Here is a 22,747-nt window from a genome sequence, read left to right on the forward strand (position 1 = left end):
CTAACTAAAGTAGTGTAGGTAGGCCTATAACCACTTGTATTTACTGAATAAAACATCCCCCAGGGCTAGACAATTTTTCAGGCCCAACTGCTTGCTGCATTTGCATGCTGGACTATCATTGCCTCATTGCTGTGTGCATGGCTGCAATAATAAATCAAAGTGTAGATGGATTCGTGCTTGGCGTGACCGACACATTTGTGGAGTCTTTTGTGCTCTTGGAGCCTCTAGACTTGTGAAGTGCACAAAACAAAATCTTTCGAATAAAACAGGTTCAGAGGTTAGCCTTTTAAATACTCCAAGGCATTTTTTACGGCATAGTATATGTCTGAAATCACACCCATACTCAAGCTAACCAAAAGTTTGAATAAAATGGCTTTGAATTACCAAAAGCCGACTGTTTATATTGCGGCTGCTTAGCTGAGTAAGTCACCTGATGGGTCTGTCGGCTGATGTTGCTTCCACACAAAGTAGCACTACATCTGGAGAGGTCACGAACGAGTTTCTTGTGAGAGTCTACACACACACACCTTCTGCAGATTTCTGCAACTATTCTAAAATCACTAGATTATCTGGAAGCGCATGAATCATCTGTAAGTGTCCACACATAAATTTTGGAACAAGGAAGGGGAGGGAATTGAAATATAGGTGAGGGATGTTACTCTGATGTCACGATCAGAGCCACCAATAGGTAGGAAGCTGGAACTTTGCAACTCGTCCGTACGAGTGGCTGACCGCACTCACTGTGGCATTCATGGATGTTGCAGTCTCGCTGCTCTCTAGAGGGGCCCTGGCATTCGGCGCCTTTGCCGGAGGGTCTGGGGCTGTCGCACAGCCGCTCACGGAGCTGGACGCCACCCCCACAGGGTACCGAGCACTGGGACCATTCTCCCCACTCTGACCAGTCACCATCGATGTTGCTCAGGTACGCTGCAACAGGCACGCAGGTTAAGGCGTGTCTTGAGGACATGTGCTGGCTCATCACGTCGAGCTCTTTTCTGCAGTCATATACAAATGCTCAAAATGGCTCATAAGTTTGTGGCCTTCTTGCACAGATATATGAGACATTTATGTCTGTGTTGGTTCCTGCACCTTTTCGTGAGCTCGCCAGACCCTTCCAGTGCACACAACCTTACACCCATGGTAGATAGATGTTTAGAGTATGCAGCACATTATGACACAATTCAATCAGAAAGAGAAACAAAACTGAAAATAAAGTTTTCTCCAACTTGTGCTAGTGGAGGCTTGTAGTAAACTGAGTGATGGCCAGCACGTGCACAATGTTTCACCTGCTGTTAAAATTCATGCTCTTATTTGTTACGAGCAAATTGCCTTGGTCTTGAAGTTCTTTGCAATTACCTATGCTAAATTGGCACTAGCTCGTTTGTGCTCTTATTTTTTGTTAGCGAAGATCAAGGGTCCAATTTTGGTCGCCACGAGAGCGAGAGCAAGAGCAAGATCTAGTTTGTCTCCCGTGTCTTAAGAAAAAAAAACACCGTACATCGTCTGCTTACAAATCAGAGAAACAAGCTCATTGTCTGCTACAAGCCGAGCGCCGCGGCAAGGTGAGATCGTACACAAGACGAAATTGTAATCGTCCGCTGTCTCATGCCAAGAGCCATTGGCAACTCGCACTTCACTTGCACATAGTTGTTCCGCTGGCATACACAAGCCGACATAGACCTGTGAACGAAGGAGTACTAAGGGCGAGCACATAAGAGGACGTGAAACCTCTCCCGCTATTTGTAAGTTGGCGAGTCGTTCTCACCAAAATATTGCGAGATTCTGAACTCGCAAACGGGCCAAAAATGTCTGAATGGTTGATTGTGCACAAGCTGCGGTGCCGTGCTCAATCAGACGCCGAAAACACTCTTGCTCTCACCTTGACCAAAACCGGACCTCACATTGGGATTCTGGGGCATATTGATGAGGAGATGTTTCGGCCGTGTACTCTTAGGCCGCGGCCACAGCCCACACTGGTATCATTCAAAAACAGGCTGCAGACACGTGTAAAGCGTACATTTATGCATGGCACAAACACGCTTCCAAGTTGCTCGAGGAGTTTCTGCAGACAGTTCTGTCACTATGTCCTCTGCGAATACCGGGTCCTTTGTATAACGCGTGACCAGTGCATCTAAGGCTTTATGGTTCCTGTTTGTGACAAGGATTATCAAATGCGAACGACAGGCTCTATGGTACGTGTAGCGAGCACGGTGGAAGTTCGGAGCCACGCTGTTCATAAAACCAACGTTTTCAAAGTTGACGGACTGATGTTACTCTTACTTCTGTCGACGAAAGCGCGAGATCATGATGTATATATTCCTTTAGTAAATATGTTTTCTAACTCACTCGGAGTAATGATATGACCCAAGGACTCCGATGCTTGGCCAATTGTGGTTGCTCATGTAAAAAAAAGTTGCATAACCTCCTCTCCCTGCCTGGAAAAATAGAATTTGCCCACCCTCAAAAAAGTTTCTGCGGGTGCCCACGGGTAGTTCTACTAATGCTGAAATACAATCTCAAATAGTGGTACCAGCATCGGTGAGACCTGAACTCGTTACAAGTTTCTAGCAACCCATTTATCGATTTCTCCCCTCGCAATTGCGTCCTCCCCTTGGCAACGAGCCTGACTGACCGGCGTCCATGCAGCTCTTGGATGTCTCGTGGCAGTAGCGCTCCTCCTTCTTGATGCTGCCCATGTGCAACAGGTTGTCGTCTGCCACATTGGCACGGCAAGTGAAGCGGAAGCGCTGCTCGAAGTGGCCCTCCCGGGTGGCATTCACCCGCATCCAGCTGGTCCAGTTGGATGAGCGGCGCTTCTCCGAGCAGGCATGGGTGTTGCAGGCCCGGTAGTCGCTCTCACAGCCACCCCCGCAGCCGTCCCGGCCCTTGGGCGAGTGGCACTGTCGCCGGCGCCACTGGAACCCACCCCCGCACTGGGCGCTGCACTCGCTCCACGCACCCCACTCGGACCAGCTGCTCTGTCGCGTCACTGCCGGGGTGGTCGGTACTGCATGCAAGGTGGCGTGCCATTCACTACGTGCTGCCATCAATTGTCCTCGTGGGGTGAAGGCTGTTTTCACCGATGCGCGTCACCCGTCCCAAATAAATTTAACTATGTAGCATTCATAGAGCCAGCTCTAGTGCCTGGGACTTAGCGACGAGCGGGGCACACAGTTATGTGATTTGTACAAGTCGCTGGATCGGCCGAAATGGCTTGTACGATTTGCCGCAATCCACTGCAAGGTGTGAAAAAAAAAAAAATATTATGATTAAAAAATATTGTAGAGCTTTTTTATTTTACAAGAAAGATGGAGGACCAGCAAAGCTGTTATATTTACGACGTTTAGGATGATGCCTAGAGGACGTCTAGGACGACCTCTAGGACAACGTCTAGGACGGCTTCGAGGACGACCTCTCCAACGACCTCAAAGACGACCTCTAGAACGACCTCTCGGACAATGCCTAGAGGATGACCTCTCAAACGACATCAAGGACAACAACTTCTAGGACAACTTCGAAGACGACGTCTAATACGACCTGAAGGACGATTTCGAGGACGACGCCTAGGACGACCTCGAGAGATGATAACAGGGGATAATGACCTCGCTATCTAATAATGCCAAGGAAGGCTGACTCACGCTGGTTGCACCCTCTTTTTGTTTTTATTCATTCATACTTGACCCCTCCTTTTGTTTTTATTTATTCATACTTCCCTTGACTTCCCTTCCCTTCCCTTTCCTTGTCGGCATGTGAGGATGGATTTTTTCCCAGACCCTAGTGTATAACAGCTTCACTGTAAAAAGAAGTGATTTAAATCACTGTAGCCAGAAAAGAGTGATTCTGTACAACTAGATGTATTTTTCAACATGGCAGACTGATTGATCAATTCGTTTGATAACACAATGCAGAAGAATTGCTGTAAATGTAAAGTACAGTTCAATTAACTCATTTTTATTGCTGTAAGCCCTGCCATAATAGAACAAAAACAGCTTGAATCTTTTTAATTAGGAAAACTGATTTTTTTTTTTTTTTTTTAGAGTTCTGACTTGATCGCATTAGATACATTACTTTTCTAGTTCTCCTTTCTTTTGCGATCTGATTTTGAGGCAATAGGACGTTACATAGCTGGAGAACGAGGTGAAATCATGCTCATTGCTCCGATTTTCTCGGAAAAGCACTTCTGTTCGCTCGTGTTCAGCCTTATATAAGTCTTTCCTGCTTTATGACTCTCTGATATAAATACAAAACAAATGCACATAACAAGCATAAAATGACGTACAGTAAATATAAAAAAATATTTTCGGGATTATTCTTGTAGGAAAGGTTTGATCTAAATCATCATAGTTAAACTGGCCTGATTTAAATCATGATTTAAATAACGATTTAAATCCTCTCGATTTTTTTTCTCCACATTGGAAAGGGAGTACTATAGAGCAGGGGTTCTCAAACTTTTCGGTTTCATGCTGTGCTTTAAGTCTCCCATAGGTTGAGGGGGGTCCCTACAAGAAGGTAGGGGAGGAGGGGGGGGAAGGGCCTTCTGACGAGATGTACTAGATGCACATAAAATAAATCCCACAGCTGACTCTACCTACGCTGTACCTGCTACCCTCAAATTGCTAATGCCCAAATGTCACATCCCTGAAAACAAGCTATTTTATTGCAAGATATGATTTTGCTTTCACTAATGCTGGGGCTGTGGAGGAGGGTCTCAGACCATCCTTTAAAATCAGTGCGGGGTCTGAGACCCCCCAAGCTTTAAGCCCTGGTTCCATGGAACCCCAGGAAGCCTCAAAAATTGCTTGAAACCCCCCCCCCCCCCCCCCCCCTCCTCCCCCCATATTTGCTGACCAAGAAGTAATGCAAGCACAATCGTAGGCAATTTTGCTTGTGTTGCTTGTCATATATCTCCACCATATCAATCAATCGCAATGTCAGTGCAAAGTGAGATGAGGGCGCTTTGCATGGTGCTGCCGTGCAACCCACAGCTAAGGGGGGGGGGGGGGGGGGGGGGAGGGAGGGGTTTCATTTTCGTTGTTTGTGGTACCCATGAGACCAGCTCACGGAACCCAGTTTGAGAATCCCTGCAGCATTATCTTCCTCTCTTCCCCCTCCCCCAACTCACACACCCCACCCTCCAAGTTCTTTCACTCCGCTCTTTTTAACTAAAAACTAGCCTGCTGGAACAGACGAGCATACTTTCCATGCCTTGTCCCACCACCGTTGCATTCCATTGAGCGAAAAAGATTGGGCCCTACAGTATGAAGATCGAGTGTGCCTACCGGGACAGGGTGGGTTGGAGCTGCAGTAGATCTGCTCCTGCTCGGGCCCCAGGCAGACTCGGCCTCCGTGCTTGGGCTTGGGGTTGCTGCACGTCCTGCGGCGGGACTTGACTGCTATGCCGCAGCTCTGGGAGCAGGCCGACCAGGCAGACCACTCTGTCCATTGCCCATTCTCTGTTGGGGGCAACACCACGCTGAAGGTTGGGAGATGGCACACGGATTGAGTTGCACAGTTCAACTCTTTTATGCGAGACTAAATTTACTCCCACCTGAAATGGAGCACAACCTGCACCCTCTATTGTAGGCAACTGGCGTGCCATTGAAAAAACCCACCTGGTCTTTTTCAATCCTGGGACCTCTCTGAGACAGCAAAGCAGTCAGTGAAGTAAACAAACATTAGGGGAGGACACTACCTGGGAATGTCAACTTTTGAACCGCTCACTCGATTGGCGTGATATTTGCAGGTGGTGTTTGCAGCCATACAAAAAGAGGGCATGAAAATACCCCCAGAACATGCGATTTGCTCAATGAATCTATCGTTGAGGAATGGTGTTGATAATTAAATATTTTTGTGGTGGAATGCATGCTGGAATACCTGTTGCCAGTTGCTATGAAAAGAAATATCAGAAAATGCACATTTTCTAGGTAAAAAAATTTATGTAATTTTTTTTTCTGATGTTTACCAGGTTTTGCAAATTACAATTTTTCATAATAAAGGAACATGAAAATGCAAAATCTAAGTTTATAATAACAAACTTCATAAAATTCAGGCATACAAGCTGCAAATTTCAGTATGAAAGTTTCTCGAAACTTTCATACTGAAACGAATTATATTAAGGTGGGATTTGCTGCCAAAACCCTGAATTAAGAAAAACGTGTACAAAGTGCTTGGACTTTGTACACCTTTTCTTTAGCATTGGTGGACCGAAAATAATTTATAAAAAAATAACTATGCTGTGTAACAAATTAAACTTTCTGTGAAAACTCTCAGATGTTGGTGGATGTAAATATGGCATTTTTCACAATGAATGTTTTTTGCAGAAATTTTTTTTCTGGGTAGTTTCGCCAGACTTAATCGTGCAAACCATAGGGGTAAGCAGCACCAGACGTTTGATGATTAGATGTAATGGTTTTGGGAAGTCCCAGGTTGTAGAAGATTTACACGAGTATAAATTGACTTCAACCTGAAAAGAAGCACAACTCATTTGACTTCCAACTGAAATGAAGCGCAACTCATGCCCTCCCCCGTTTATGGCAAACTCCGTTGGACGCACAATTAATTCAGTCTGTCAGGTAGTCCGTTACATAGAAACCCGCCTATAACAAATTTCAAAGCCACATATTCCTAATACACAATTTTGATGTTGGGTGTACAGTACACTCATTAATAAGTCCTTCTGTGGACAGCGAAACAAAAAAAAATGGTTGATCTGAAAACATAAAATTCGGCAGAGACACCTAAGACTGCTTATGTGTGGGAATCCGAAAGCATTATACTAGTCCCTTTGATGAAATGTTTTAGATTGATGTTTCTTTGTGTCCCTGCCAAAACACAAAGAAGACGTAACCCACAACATCAACCTCAACGAAGCGTCCATTCTGTGCCTCAAAAAAACGTGGATGAATCCGAACGACAGCAGAGAGATCCCGGGGTACCACTTCGTAAGCAGTGCACACAGACCAGGAAACACTGCGGCAGGAGTTGCCATCTACGCCAAACCCAACGCCCAACTCGCAGAGTGGTATGATCATGGCAAAATGTGTGCCTTGTCGCTGCCAAGTGGACTCATCATAGTATGCGTCTGCCTGGCACCAAACACATCTGAATACAACAATGCACCGTTTGTCATGCGCAATATACGTCAGGACACCAGATCGAAATCACTCAAACATGACTCACGCACCAGGCGCACCTCTAGTCAGCCAGAACCATGGAGCCGTCGTGGTGTCGGGGAAGCATGCTCGTCTCGTACCCCGGGGGCCCGGGATCGATTCCAACCCAGACAGAAATGTACCGAATTTTATTTTCAAAGCCATTAATTTACTTTGTTTACAAGAACCTTCCTGAGAAATTCGACGTCAATCCGAGCATTTTTGACATATTTTTACTCTGCGCTGTGGGTTATTTTTGGTCCCATCGCTCAATCACGCCGACGCCGAATTTTCGCGTAATGGGACATATAATGCTTTCACATTAATGTTGGTATAAAACTCTATGCAGGTTAATATGTAGATGAAATAGTCAAAGGCTTGCACGACTGTTCATTCCGTGAGGATGTACACGAGATTGAAGCACCCAGACTAGAGCGAAAAAAATAGAAAGTGTTTGATCTTTTATCTGTTTAGGATGCTCTGTGAAAGGCACGCCGATCGGGGGTGATCCCAAAGTGCCCGTCTATATGTGTGCTCATCTGTCTGTGTTAGAACCATAGTCTGCACTATGTCAAGCATGTTCTTGAAAGAGATGCAATTTTCTTTCTTCTGGCTTGAGACTCCAAATGAAACTAGCAGACCCGCACAGAATCGCACCGCACACTTCGCACAAATGAAAGCGCCACTTGTGCCACCACTTGGGGAGCTAGAGAGTCCTTTCCCACTGGGTACCCCCTGATGGCACATGTGGGTGCCAGCCGCCTCCCATCCAGCCACGAATGGGCGGAAGTTTGTGCCCCTTTTCTGTGTTCCTCGTCACAAGGTACTTCCACATTGTTAGAGGAGGGAAATGGTTGCCATTTCCACGAGAAGGGGGTTAGCACACGAAAGTCAAACAAAAATTAAAGCTACCAACGAATGAAGCAGACGACGCACGCACTGATCTCGGCCTCTAGGCGGAAATCACTTGGCGAGGAGGAAAGGAAACAAACCTCAGAATAACATGGGCTACCGATTGTGCAGGAAAGAAAAATAAAATGGTGGGAAACCTGCATTGAATTATTCGAACCGCACATCTTGACCTTGTTTTTTCATTGCATCTTTCTCTTTTTTTCTGTCTACGTTTCCCTGTCCCCACTCTTTTCGTTTGGTGTTGCTCTTTGCGAGTTTTTTTTTCTCCCTTTTTGAAAATGAAACAGGTGTTTGAGCGTTTTTGAGGGTTGCACATTCTGATCGAGCTCAGTGTAGCCGACTTGTTTTTTTTTATAAAAATATTACATGCATTTTTGTAAGAAATATATACGTTTCATATAAAGGATAATTCACTGTATTCGGGTGAACATGGCTCGAAGGGCTCGACGATAGTACATTAGTGAGCACAAAACGATTTTGGATAACTCGAGGCCCCAATTCTACGGTCTCAACACTATTAAGATTGCTATGTGTAAACTAATGCTCTCCATCGCCCGCCCATGCCAACAGCAGTAGGCTGCTCAAACGGGACTTTTTGGAGGAGCGAGTTGATTGCAAATCTGTTCGGCAGACTGCAGTCTTAACGAGTGTGGCATTTGCAAAAATGCATGTGATCAGAGGAGAAAAGTGCGTACACATTTTGTTTTTGGCATTAACAATCTTGCTTTAAAGGTGTTAAAATGCTCTCTACAATGCAGCATGTACCAACACATATATGAAAGTGACCAGATGCTGAAGACTGTGTTTGCTTTGAGGGTGCATAGAGGCTTCTCCATGCACAGTGAAAGCCAGAAGAGGCTTCCTCAATCACTGTGTCTGAGTTCCTAGGAGGGAGCTGCATAGTGACAGGAATCCTGGGAGTCCAAGAGCATATCCAGAGGATGGATGACACTCTGCGAAACACACACATATTCCAACGTTTCTGGTTCTAGGAAGGGACTCACGTGTGCAGTTGGTGACTTCCAGTGAAGATCCCTCGCAGGGCTTCCCACCGTTGAGCGGCGCTGGGCTGTCGCACGCTCTGGAGCGGCACAGGCAGCGGTCTCCCATTGGGTCTTTGCCAACCTGGTCGCACTCCTGCCAGCTGTTCCAGCCACTCCAACCTCCATCCACTGAAGACAAGACAGGGGGATGACAATATGTTAACAATGCTACCGAGAATTCATGACTTTGACCTTGCATTACATTTGTTAGTATACTTACGAAGCCTCGATGACCGACTCACATAAGAAGTCGTTGGAAGATGTTAGACAGAAGAAAGAACAGAGTGAAGATTATCGGAAATGCCACCAAGAATCCATTAACTTGATCTTTCTTAGATTTTTTTTGTGTGGTACTACTTGCAAGTACTTTAATGACCAATAAAAACATACAGTCATTAGAAGGTGCTAATGATTTCTTACTGTATTTTTTAGAATTCTAAAGCCATTGAAAGCCAGCATGGTTGTAGTAACAGGTGCATAGGTACATTCTCTACCGTGTTTAGTGAAATTGGGCTAATTTTTAACAGGTAAAACATTTGTACGGAGGGGAAAGTTCCTAAGATGTTGGTTACAGTTGCACGAACCTCATGACTGTACCAGGGGTGGATCCAGAACTCCGTTTTGGGGGAGGGGGGGGGGGGGGAATTTGTAAGGATACTATTGTCCCATTCTTTCGTGGGCACCAGGGGGTCCACCCATGTCAAATTGCCCTCTGAGAAGGGGGGGGGGGCGGCGACCGCCCCCCCCTTGGATCTGCCCCTGGACTGTACAGCCTTTGAAGGTCACCTTTGCAAATGCCATCATCCTCATTAGGGGCGGATGCAGGTGTTTCCAGAGAGGGGGGTCAGCATATCAGATATCTGAGAATGCCCCCCCACCCCGTTCCCCCCCTAACTTTTACACGTGTAGAATTCAAGGGGGGTCAGAACATCCCAACCCCGCCCCCCACCCCCCTCTAAATCTGCCAACGATCCTCATGCTTTTGCCATTGCTTTATGGAATCCCAATGTATATTCCTGCCATGCTAGGAACTTAGGGTGCCTTCGTACATGCACACCGTTTCCAGGTACACCTTGTAGAGTCCAAGCGGCGGAGGAAAGCTCACTGGAGGAAAGCTTACTGGAGGAAAGCTCATCAGAGAAAAGCTCACAGCAAAACTGGCAGATGTGGAGAAAAACTCACATACAAATTTCTGATTCCAGCATTTACTAAGCTGAAAACATTCCCTCATCTGAAGTTGTTTGGATGCTACATGTGCATGTAGTAATTCTGCAGATAACTATCAGATAAGATAATTTTTAGGTATACCACATGCACACCCAGGGTGGTGGTATGATGGAAATAAAATGAAGACTTTCCATTTGGAACGCTAATTAAAAGATATAGTTTGAGTAAAATATAACATGTGTAATAGGCTGCAGCTTGAGTAGTCCCAAGATTTTAATGCTATATTGAATTAACTTTCCTGTAGAAGCAGGCACTGCATAAGCTATGCCAAATCTTCACATTTCACCACTTGTTTAGGAAGGTAAACTTTCAATTTTATGTCCTTCTAACTGGAAAATAAAATTACAGGACGATACTCAGACTGCTTACGTGTAGGAAGGCGAAAGCATGCATTATAGTCCCGCGGGAGAAATATTTTCGAGTAATGTTTCTACATGAATTAAAGTTTTGGACGACGTCGAGGCCGGTGTCAAGGATGCCGATGCTGAGGACAATCTCTCGGACGACATATAGGACGACGTCAAGAACGGTGTCTAGGATGACGTCGAGGATGACGTCCTAGGACGACGTCGAGGATGACGCCCTAGGACAACGTCAAGAATGACGTCTAAGACGACTTCTAGGACGACCTCTAGGACTACCTTAAGGAGGACAATGTCTAGGATGACGTCGAGAATGACGCCTAGAAGAGGACACTTAAGGAGCCTGTGGCGTATTTGCTTGGATGGCCACGTTTGCCTGTGGAAGCTGTCGTGGATGTAGATGCTGCTGCCGATGTCAAGGTCGTAGATGTAGACGCGGTCACATCACAGTCCATTGTACGAAGCACACAACGAGCACAGATGAAGTCGGAAGCGCACCTTTTGTACACGGCGCTCCAGCAGTGACATCATGCTCTTGCATTTGAGCGTGAGCGGTAGGCGCCTGATGACATATTTTTATGGCCATCCTTCAAACACAACAACGCCGCTTTTTCGCGTAATGGGACAAGGATGGTCATCCTAAAGGTCTAGACCTCTAGGACGACCTCAAGGACGCCGCTAAGGACAGCAATGTCCTTGAGCATACGACTGAGCGGCATGTGCCACTCATATACACCATTTTTTCGCTCAATGGGATAAGGTTTTCGCCTTAAAAAAGCAAAAAATTTGAGGGTTTTACGTGCTAACCCAACTACGGGCATCTGGCACACCCCAGCGGAGGACTGAAGGTTAATCTGAACCACCTGGAGATCTTTTGAGGTGCAACCGAAAGTTCGGTTAGACTTCATTCACACAGCCGGCTCCCTGCCCCATCCCGGCGAAAGCGCTGTCGGCGCCATGCCGGAATCGGGACGGTGCGGGGACGGTGAAATGTTCGAACCAGAGGCGATGGAGCTGCCGGTGGTGGCTACATGAATGGATGGATGCTGGTGGCTGTGCCCTCCATATTGGGTGGTACATAGCTTGCGCCACCAAGCCTAGAAACCTTTCTGCATTTTTCGAATCCTGCGTCAAACTTTTTTATGTTGTAAGACTGTATAATTGGTGTAACCCATTAATTTTGTGCGCAATTTCACACTTCCCTTGATCTCTACCACCAATCTTGTAACCCCCTCTTGACTACTTTGTGGCGGTGTCGATCACCAAATGTAGCGGACAATCGGCGTCGATGGCACCGCCACAGCTGTTTTGTTTCTTTGAGCTTGCGCTTAAATCGGCGATAATGACCTTGCATGTTTAAAACATTTTATTTGTTTACGTTTTGAAACAAAAATGACAAGACCCACTGTGAGCACGTTTCACATCAATCCCTCTTAACGCCATATTTCCTCCCGGATGATCGACTATGGTATTTTCTTGCTTTGGCTGTTCTTTCTTAAATTTGTGTTTATGTCTATCGCAAAAGAACCGATGTGGTCTCACCATTTCGAGCAGCACGTAAATCTAAATTTCTGTATGCCCATTGTTTAAGAGCCGTAAACATCACACAACGCGCCTGTCGTCCCACTTTTTCCCAAAAAGAGCTTCGTCGTTGGGGCCAAGTACGGTCAACCCCATATCTCGTGGCCGTGCCCATGGTCACCCAACTTTTGAGAATCCGCCAGATTGAGTGAAAGTTTCCCATTTTGGGATTGGTGTTCCCCCAGTGGGGCGAGACTCCGGCGTCCCTTTTTCCCAGTCAGCATCGGAAACATAGAACACTGTCTTTTGGCCCACTTCAGGTCCGGCGGTGCGACTTGGGTCCCAAACCTGTCCGAAAACCCTCACCCCCGGCGGGAACGCCGCCCGGCGCTCTTGCCGGGATGGAGGAAAAAACGGCTGTGTGAATGAGGCCTTACACGGCGCCTCCGTCAGACTGCGGGCACCTCGGCCGGGATTCGAACGGGCCACCTGAGGATCTGTAGGCTGGCGCTTTGCCCCGGAGCCGCCGAGGTAACTATTTCGCCTTAAAAATAAAAGTTGAAACTGCCTTCATTGCAGCTATGTCGCAATTAAATATGGCAACAGTAGTGTGAAAAGTTTGACACGAAAGTGGAACGAGGGCTGGAGTACAGCGCCAAGCTTTGAAGTGCGTGCCTCCTGTGTGAGAAGTGCCCATAGATTTAGTTCCACTAAATGTCTAAATTTATAATGACCACCTTGCAAAAAAAATTTGAATTCAAAGTGAGCTTTTCTCTGGGTCTGTCAAAAAACGGGTGAGCCTTCTTCCGGTGAGCATTTTCCCACAAGTTTAATTCTTGTGAGCTTTTCTCTGGGATCAGAAGTGTTCTATGCAGGTATACCTAGCTCTGTGGCTAATGCCTTTGCAGCTATTTACTCGGCACAGGTTGGTGACACTCGAGGTAACAGAGGAGGCCTGTCTTTCAAAACAGATGGCTATAAAAAAGACGATCGAGACACCTTGCGGCAATTCATTGGGGCAGCCACCTGGTGTGGGTTGCCAGCAGAACAGAAAAATCTGCCAAGGATTAGGAGAAAGGACGTAAGGCCCAAGATCATCTCGAAGGATGGTGTCTCACCAGGAACATTGCTTTCTGGACACGCTGTCTGGTCCTGCTTCCAGACTGTGCTGAGTGGATTGCGCTGTGGGGCAGTGGTACAAGACAGCTGGTGCTTGTTCCACCCACAGTAAGGATCCATGGATCCTAGGCAGGACCTAGATGACAAACAAAGATTATCTTTACCCAATGAAATCAGCCCCCTGCACCAGTGGTCAGATCTGCACTGCTGGGATTTTTGCTCAAGTGTCATCCTCTGGCCATGTAGGGCAGTTTTTTTCTCCTTTCAATCACTGTAAGACATTGGCCAAAGGCAATGTTGTTCTTCTCAGTTAAAGTAAGTTAGGATGAACTTTGTTTAAAAGCCCTCCAATTCAGTCCTCCCGATGAACTGGGTTTAAAAACCCTCCAATCCATGGGTTTTTAAAAGTGGGTTCGTTTATGAACCCAGGGGCTCCCCAGCTTCAGCGCTCGGGGAACCCAAGCCCCCAAATTTCCTCGATCACCCCTACCCCAGGTGGTGCTGGTGCATTTACCCAATTCAACCCATTTATACCAAACTATGAGCCACATACTATGCATTAACTACAAACCACATGCTGGCAATTTGGCAAGCAACGAGACAAGTGATGGCGACCCGCTTTGCTGTTGCTCGGTCAGTTGCGCGACGAGGCAAACCGGATGAAAGTGATGGCAGCAAGCGACCACGGTGATGAGTGACGTTTTCTAGAAATCCAGAAACCGAGCGAAGCGATGAGTGACTGTAAGAAATCTCTGTCGCTCGTCGCCGTCGCCTTCTCTCGTCTCATCGCTCGCTAAATCGCCTTCATGCAGTTCAGCCTTTATTGTGTACATGGTCTTTAGTAGGGATGCCGCGAACTTTTTTCGAATCGAAGTTTCGATGATCGAATCAAGCGGTTCGAAAGGTTCGAAAGATTTCGATTTTTCGAATTGTTTACATCGTAAAATTCGACAGAAGTCGAATTTTCGAACTTGTTAAGCTAAGAAGTTCGACGTTTTTCGAACCGTCGAACTTATTACGCTAAAAAATTCGATCTTTTACGAACTTTCGAACTTATTGCGCCTCAAAGTTCGATGCTTGTCGAACTTCCGAACTTGACTGACCAAAAAATCGATGAATTTCGAACTTTCGAATTTATTTATCAAGAGAATTCGAAAACCTTCGAACTTTCGAATTCCTGAAAAGTCAGAAGTTCGACGAACTTCGAACTTTTAGGGTAAAAGTTCGACGTTCGTCGAACTTCGAATGACCGGCGGACGGTTTCATTTGAATTCAAGTAGTGAGGTACATTCGTAATATTTTTTTTCTCTAACTTTTACACGCGGTGCTGCGTTCCTTACGAAAGACAATGCCGTTTGTTTCAATGTTCTGGCATGCTTAGTTTTAAAGAAATAAATTCCCGAAGAAGCGAGGAAGGACGACGGGTTTTTGACGATTATCGTTTGTGCCAGATTTGAAGCGGCTGTAGCCGAAGCTATTTATGGTAGAGATGTTATACCTTTTTAAGAATGATCTATGTATAGCCTAGGTAAGTGTCGTCTTAAGATGTGATTATTGTTATTCAACGTGAGTTTCGAAGAAATGTCCAAACATGTATCTACATGCAATTATGCCCTAAACTTGACATCTATTTTTGTTTAAGTTGTTTGAGGTATCGCATTCAAATTAACACCACATACAGTACATATCATTGCCATCTGCAGAATACAAAATAATGTATTTATTGTTTTTTCACGTTGAGGAATAAATTAACTTATTTGAGAAGATTTCTAAGAGTGTTCAAGTTCAGCACGTCATTAAAAGAAAACTTTTTTTTTTCGCTTCACGTTCCTGGGACGTGTTTCTTTTAGCCTGTACACATTTTGGTAAAAGAAACTTGTTTCGAAGTTCTGAACCTCTGAATATGCAAGAATACAACAGTTCCGGCGAATTCTTGATAGTTTTTTTTTTTTTTTCAGCTTTTTATTCTTGCATTTTTTTTTTTTTTTTTTTTTTTTATTATTATTATTGGCACATGTGTTTACGTCGAAAAGACATAGCTTTGAACTTCCGAACCCCTAAGCATGTGACGAGTAGTGCCTTCTGACAACGAGTTTCTAACAATGACCATCTACGCAATTGTTTATGCAGTGAAGAGCGACAGTAGCGGTATATATGCATAAATAATTTCAGATTAAAATAAGCTCGACCACGCCCTCTTTCCCGTATTGTTTAACAGTCCGAAATATCTGGAAGGGGAGGAAGGGAACTGAAGACCCCCCCCCCCCGCTACCCTCTTTCCCCCCGTTTTTCCTCTTCCGACGCCACTTGTATGATAGAACGCTCCTCAACCTCGAGTTGTGTCGGCTTTTGCGAGGCGATTCCTCCGCCCCAGAAAATAAACCTCCAGGACAATTACAAACTTAACTTACTATATGCCAGCGTCACTCGGGCGGCATTCGATCGGATTCCTAGCAGCGTGCAGGGGGTGGCAAGGTGGTTTGCCAGGTCGCTTCAAGGTTTTTCTGAGCCTCAACCTCCTGCTCGCCCCTGGCCGTTTCGAACTGGATGAGTCTCGTAAAACAGTGTGTTCGTATGATCACTACTGCGTGATGCAGGTGAAAGACCCCCCCCCCCGGGCTGGCGGTCCCAGTTACTGATCTATGGTCACAAGTCACTCTGCACTGGCAAATATTCCAGCACATCCGGGACACTCGTCGTCTCATTTAATTGCCTGACCAACTTCGCAGAATCTAGATATCACACCCTAACTTTTCTAAACTTCATTTTGTGGAAACCAGTGAGTCGTGAAAACGTTATTTGAAACAAACTGTGGAGGAATTTGAAAACTGGACTTCAAACTTTGAAAACGTGGACTAGAAAGGAATTCAAACTCTTCAAAGTTTTTTTTTTTCGAACTTAGCGTTAAAAGAAAATCGAAATCTTCGAACTTTTCGAACTTTATGCAGAAAGAAATTCGAAATCTTCGAATTGTTCGAACTTCATGTCTATAAAAAATCGAAGCGTTCGAAGTTTTCGAATTTTATTTCCAAAGAATTTCGAAATCTTCGAATTTATCGACCCTGAAGTAAAAAAATATTCGAAATATTTGAATCCGAAGTTTTAGAAACCGTGAAAGTTTCGAACTTTTCGAATTCGAAACTTCACTGTGATCAAAAGTTGCGAATTTTTCGAATTCGAACCTCGGTCAATACGAAAATATCAAAATTTTTCGAAATCGAACTTCAGTTCGCTTCGCAAATATCGAAACCTTTCGAAATCGAACCTGGGGCGGTTTGCGACATCCCTAGTCTTTAGGCTTTTGCTTTGCTCCATTGTATCAATGCAGAGACTGGGAGGATTTCTTCGGCTGCCATTCAAGACAGAAAAGGGTTCCTTGAGGTCGGAAACACGTGAGACCCTTGGCTCTAGTTCGCCATAAAAATGTGAAGTGTAACTTTAAGTTGTTAAGCTGTGTTTTCATTGTTTGTGCACCTATGCTACAGCATGGACACTAACACTTCAAACCCACTTTAGACAGTCTGCAAGAATAAATTTCTCATTGTATCGCACTACGATTTAATGCAGAGGCGTGGTTAGGTGGTGGAAGCTTCAGAGTGAAAACATCAATGGATGAACTTACCTTGTCTAGAAGGGAAAAAAGAAAGGCCTGTTTTGGGCGATCTATGGCGCCATTAGCAGACGGTAGGTGCTCTCCGTGCAACACTGCCGACAGACGTCGGAAGCATCGAGGACGCCCCAGCGCCGAGCTTAGCAGAAGATCTTCCGAAAATTTTGACTATGCTTCCTTAGTGTGGCGTGCATCTCTCTAAGGTATGATTCTCAAAGTGTGATAATTTTTTTATAAACTAACTATTTGCGACTCCAGCGACCTATAAGGGGCGCCACCACCAAACAAACATGGCGGCTGGGTCCAGGTCGCGTCGGCTCGGCCGGGCCGCCTGAACGGGTTGCACTTTCAATTTAACAGATTTTCTTCTGTTTAATGCCCCATTTTATAGGTATTCGAACTGCGACGGTTAACTGTAGCTGGTGCACATAAACCTGCAGAGCACAGTTTTGTTTTCCCGTTGTTTTTTTTTTGTTCCTTTCATGTCAAACTTTCGTTTCTGAGATTTCGTTCAAAACCGAAACAATGCTCCAGAGAGACGGTAATAGACTCTAATCAGTTTTGATCAGCTAAGGAAAGCGGCGATAATTACAGAATTGTTCCACCGAGAGTAATTTTCGGCTAACTGGCATGCCTCGACTATGCGACTTATCTGTCCGCAAAATCGAGCTTTTGTGCGTATCCGCGTTTAAGAAACAGCTCCAGTCGTCTGCTCGGTCAACAACACAGGCTGCCGGAAAATTACGAAAATTAAGCAAGTGCTCCTTGAGTCAAAGAGCATGTTATCCCGCTGGCACCCCACTAAGCAGCTGATACTCATATTTAAATTCAGGTTTTTGTAGCAATCGGGAAGTCATTTTGACGAGCGGGTTATGTATTATAGTACATACTATGTCCCACTAAAGCGATATTAGTATATTCTTCGGGTTGAAATATGAGGTTAGTTGACTAGCTACTAAGTGAACTCTCGAATAAAAGTATATTTGACAGGCAGAGAGGTACTACTTAAATTCAGCCAAATGGTTCTAGCCGGTAGCACGGAGACGAATGCGGACAACCTGAAAAGAGTCTTTATCAGAGATTGACGCAGAACCTCTCTGCATTGAACTTGACTTTGAATTCTGAACGGAGAAAATTAGTATTTTTTGTGGCCGGTCAACCTGAGCAATTTAGACGTATATTGCTGCTGGCTTTCTACGGGGGTATAATATAAATATTGGAGGCGCGATAGATCATAATGCCGTGACAGCTTCTAACTTTGAGAGACGCATCTAACTTTGCGAGACCTTTTGAAAGCAGACAATTTCCCTCATTAATCGTATGCAGCGAGCAGGCTTTCCGGAATTAAGTAATTGTGAAATCAGCCCAACTCCTTCAGTGTGGTCCAGAGGTTTTTTTCGGCGAAAAGCAGCCAAGATGAATAACCAACGCACCGACCGGTGTGGGTGGCTCGAACTTGAAGCTAATTGAACACAACCAAACTCAAGAAAAGAAGCTATCGAACTTTCCCATTCACTTAACTGCAACATTGGTGTTCCCTTCAGTGAAACACCTCGTCTGTCGTCCTTAGTCCACTGTTCTACGTCCTTATAAAGAAACCACTTACTTATCAGTTACCAAGTAGTCGTCACTTTGAATGTGATTCGAGACAGACAAGAAATCCAAACGTTTTTCCGTGATTCCTCCCCATCCAAGAAATCGAAAGCACGCGACCGCGGTTTGTGGAGTAAACGGGCTCTCAAACACGTGATGGAAGGAAACAATCTACTGAGGCTTCACCACACTAATGAACACTCAGGCAAACTTAAGAAATTGTCGGACCTTCGTCAAATTAGATTGTTCGCCACCGCGCCGACAACACGCTTCCGCGAAAGCCACCAGAGACGCGGAGGGGCGCAAAGCGACCTGTTCCGGCTGGTTCCTGGTTTTCCCGCTTGGTGGCGTCTGTTTTGCTGGAGTTGCGAATAAAAACTTTCAGCCTTTAAACTCTGGTGAAGAAGGAAGACCAGCAAAGCTCTACTATGGTGGGAATGAAGTAATGGCCGACCACAAGTCGGCAAGCCAGAGTGGAAAGGCTGGAAAAGCGTCCGCCATCTATGAGCGACGGTGGCAACCAGATAACCAGCAAGCAGGTGTCTGGTTGTCGCCATCGCTCATAGATGGCGGTAGCTGTGGGAAGTGTTGTGTTGACATTTATTTGCTGGCGGACACGATAACTAGCCCTTAACAGCTCCGATGTAAAAGGATGTATTTAAATCCCCAAGAGACCCCCATTTGTTGTACGGAGATGACTGAACGAGGCGCTGCCACCTCTCGTACTGCACGTTGCACCATATGTCGGCAGAGACCGTCAATGCACCGTCTGACATGCCACCGTAGATTCACTGAAACTGGTTCTTTTTTTTTTCTCTCGAGTAAGGTTAGTTCATTTGTTGATATTTTCACTACAAACTTCCTCTACCTAGACACATGTCTGTACTGTTTGAAGCGGGTTCAAGGCATAGGTGTATGTGCTGTAGTTTTCTAAATGCCCTAACAAACGCTAACCAGGTTAGCTGTCAAACATTTTAGCACATGGTCCCCTGATAATGCGCAATTCAGTCAAAGTTGGTCTCTGATGTTAGACAGAGGGACATTCTAGTTTTGATGCTGCTTCAAAGACTAATTTGAATGAAAAAGAATTGTGATCAATAAAGCCAGAAACTGACACGAAGTTAGGAACCAAACAGAATCCAGTATACCTATACTCCGCGACAACTTTTCTTGGCAATGCAGTGGAAGGTACGTCACGCGTCCCCTCTCCCATTCTGAGTGTACGCAGGCTTTCCTCCTCCCTCATTTTTGGGGAGAGGAGGAGAGCCTGTGTACACTCAAAATGGGAGAGAGTACGCGGGCCTGTACCTTCCACTGCATTGCCAAGAAGAGTTGTCGCGGAGTATAAAATGTATTTTTTATGTCACAAAACAGAAAAGTGCAGGAGATACTCACTCCTCTGTTCTGTACTGTTCACACCGGTGAAGAATGATTCGCAGGACCTCTTTATCCGTTCCAAGGTACAGCGAGCTCTGAAAGAAAAATGAGGAGACCCTCCACCTTAAATTTATATATTACCTATATACAGGATGTTTCACATAAGAGTGACAAAAATTCCTACAATCAGTGTATTCCAGGTAAAAAGACAATTTTCTTGGGACCGCATTACTCGTGGTGGCGTAAGTCAGAAAATGCGCAATACTTACTAATTAGTTCGATAATGAACTTTTAAAGGGCAGCTCTTAGGCGCCCGTTTTCGGGTTGAGCGGCGTCGCCATTGGCATAACCGCGCGTTGCATTATGGGACGTTTCCCATAATGACGCCACTTGTGACGTCACAAGGGTAAAAGTTTCTTGCTAAATTTTGCGAAAAAATTTTCTGCTAAACCTAGCGGGAAACTTTCCTGCTAAATTTAGCAGGGAAATTGATCGACTAAATTTAGTAAGAAACTTTCCTGCTAAATTTAACGGAAAACTTTCCCGCCAAATTTAGCAGGAAAATTTTACTCTGGTGATGTCACAAGTGACGTAAATGAATGTGACGTCACGTAAAATTTTGTGAAAAATCTTTTCTGCTAAATTTAGTGGAAATATTTCCCCACTAAATTTAGCGGTGAAATTGACATCACATGACCTCAACACCAATTCAGTTCCCCCACTAAATTTAGCGGGAAAATTTCCGCTAAATTCTGGGCCGCGAAAATAGGGAGTTTTCGTAGACCGGAATTCCCCCTCCACTAAGCCCTTTGCAAGGAAGAAGCTGCTACTGCGTTTGCACACCGATGGCCTTGACTGAAGAAACCCGGATCTCTTAGTGGGTTGTGGAGAGCGTTGCGGGACGACGGAAACAATCTACGAAAACTCCCTATTGTTGGTAAATTTCCTGCTAAATTTAACAGAAATATTCTCTCGCTAAATTTAGTCGGAAATTCAGCAAAAATTTACCACCAAATGGGAAGAGAACAAGAGAGGAGGAGGGGAGGGGGAGGAGGGGCATACCCTCACCTCCTCCTCCTCAAGAGCTGTGCTGTGCGAAAGATGTTTATCCTGTCCGTCCTCTTTGTCTGACTTTTTCGTATATTTTTGAATCTAATGCAGCATTACAGAGAATTGTAAACGTCTTTCATTTTTTAAAATTAAATATAATTAGTGAAAATAGACGTATGGTTCCAGTTAGAAACTTGCTGAGCGTCATCGAAAACCCCTAAATCAGTAATTTTCAGAGAGACTTTGAGCATATGAGATGCATAGTAGTGCACTAAAGTAGCCACTCGTGGAGCTGGTACAAGGCTAGCGGCTGCGGTAAGACGCCTGAGCAATTTTTCCGTCTCTTATGAGAGCCTCAGCTTTGTACCTGCTCCATGAGAGATAACCTTGATCACACAACTACGCTTCTCATGCGCTCAGATACTTTTTGAAAAATCTGTTTTAGTAATTCTCAATGATGCTCAGCAAGTTGCTAATTGGAACCATATGTCTATTTTCACTACTTAAAAAGGTAATTAGTCATTTTTCTTTAATTAGCGAATTTGTAAGTATCCCACATTCTCTGATGTCTGCCGCCACTAGTAATGCGGTCCTGAGAAAATTATCTTTGTACCTGGAATACACTAATTGTAGAAAGTTTTGTCACTGTTATATGAAACGCCCTGTCTATTTTAAAAGCTCTTAAAAATCGTTTTGGCCACTGCATATACACATGCATTTGCATATCTGCACACATAGTGCGCATATACTCATGCACACATCTGCATCTGTACAAATCCGTACATATACACAAACATACAGGATGTTTTTTTTTTATATTCTGTACAGAATCTTAAAGAAAAAGAAACACGAAAGTTACACTTATGCAGTCTGTGCAGGTGAGTAGTCTCAACATCTACCCTCCACTGTACCAATTTATTGCCAGTAATCAAGCTGCTTGCGAGTTTTACGAAAAGTGCACAAATTCTGTTGAAAGGCATCATGCAGAGGCAGTCACTCACAGTGTCCTTGAGAAGCTTCATGGTGTAGATGTGGCGAGTCCTGGGCGGGAACGGGGTCAGTTCCTCTATGAGGCATGTTTCGAGCACCCTCGGCACTACCATCAGCTTCTTGATGGTCCCCTCCAGAGTAGCAGCGAAGATCACGTGGACGCCATCGTGGTTGTATTTGGTGGGCACCACGTCGACCGTGATGTGCGTCAGCCTGCACAGCGTATCCGAGAGGAATAGAAAAGAGGGAAAGGAGAAAGACACCTTTACGATATAGAATAAGCGAGAGAACGTGGACAGAAGATTACCGCGGGAAAGGCGAACACAGGGACATTTCTTTTCATTGCTCCATTGTAGAGGTTTTGAACTTGTCAGTCGGTGTAGTGGCTCTAAATGGTGCCTTTTACGAGTGCATGTGCACACTGCGTGACATGGTTAGTGTGAACGTAACATCACCGCTTTTGCTTAATTTACGCAACGGTGTTATTGACGAGCACAAAATTTTGCTGCTACTTTGGCTTGTATCCCGAATGAGCCTTTTCCACAACCCTGGCAGTTTCGATGACAGCCTTTCAATTCTAAAAGAGAGATAAAAAAACAAAAACAACTGGCGATCGCTTGTTAGTGCTAACTCTGTCGTGCTATGTACTGCCACTTCTTTTTTAGTTATAACACTCCTTGGCCATGTCTTTCGGTGGCTGTTCTGTGCTTGCCATCAATAACAATAAAAAAAACAGGATTATTAGCAATAAAACACGATTATAAGCAATTGTAATGGTAACAAAAATGGCTT

At 45.0% G+C, this 22,747-nt stretch overlaps 1 protein-coding gene across 4 annotated transcripts in view; it reads right to left on the reverse strand.

Annotated features, from left to right (window-relative positions):
• The window catches only part of LOC8024075 (semaphorin-5A), a 238,193-nt gene that overhangs the window by 15,818 nt on the left and 199,628 nt on the right, over positions 1-22,747 (reverse strand). For all 4 annotated transcript variants that reach the window (XM_042288927.1, XM_042288929.1, XM_042288934.1 and 1 more), the window contains exons 12-18: positions 21,967-22,168; positions 19,934-20,010; positions 13,335-13,471; positions 9,068-9,235; positions 5,280-5,453; positions 2,633-3,007; positions 742-927 (exon numbers count right to left, since the gene is read on the reverse strand). In XM_042288927.1, coding sequence (XP_042144861.1) covers positions 742-927; positions 2,633-3,007; positions 5,280-5,453; positions 9,068-9,235; positions 13,335-13,471; positions 19,934-20,010; positions 21,967-22,168 — 1,319 coding nt within the window. The remainder of the gene's footprint in view (positions 1-741; positions 928-2,632; positions 3,008-5,279; positions 5,454-9,067; positions 9,236-13,334; positions 13,472-19,933; positions 20,011-21,966; positions 22,169-22,747) is intronic.

The sequence above is a fragment of the Ixodes scapularis genome, unplaced genomic scaffold (genome assembly GCF_016920785.2).
Source record: "Ixodes scapularis isolate PalLabHiFi unplaced genomic scaffold, ASM1692078v2 PGA_scaffold0__279_contigs__length_252992795, whole genome shotgun sequence".
Taxonomy (NCBI): Eukaryota; Metazoa; Arthropoda; class Arachnida; order Ixodida; family Ixodidae; genus Ixodes; species Ixodes scapularis.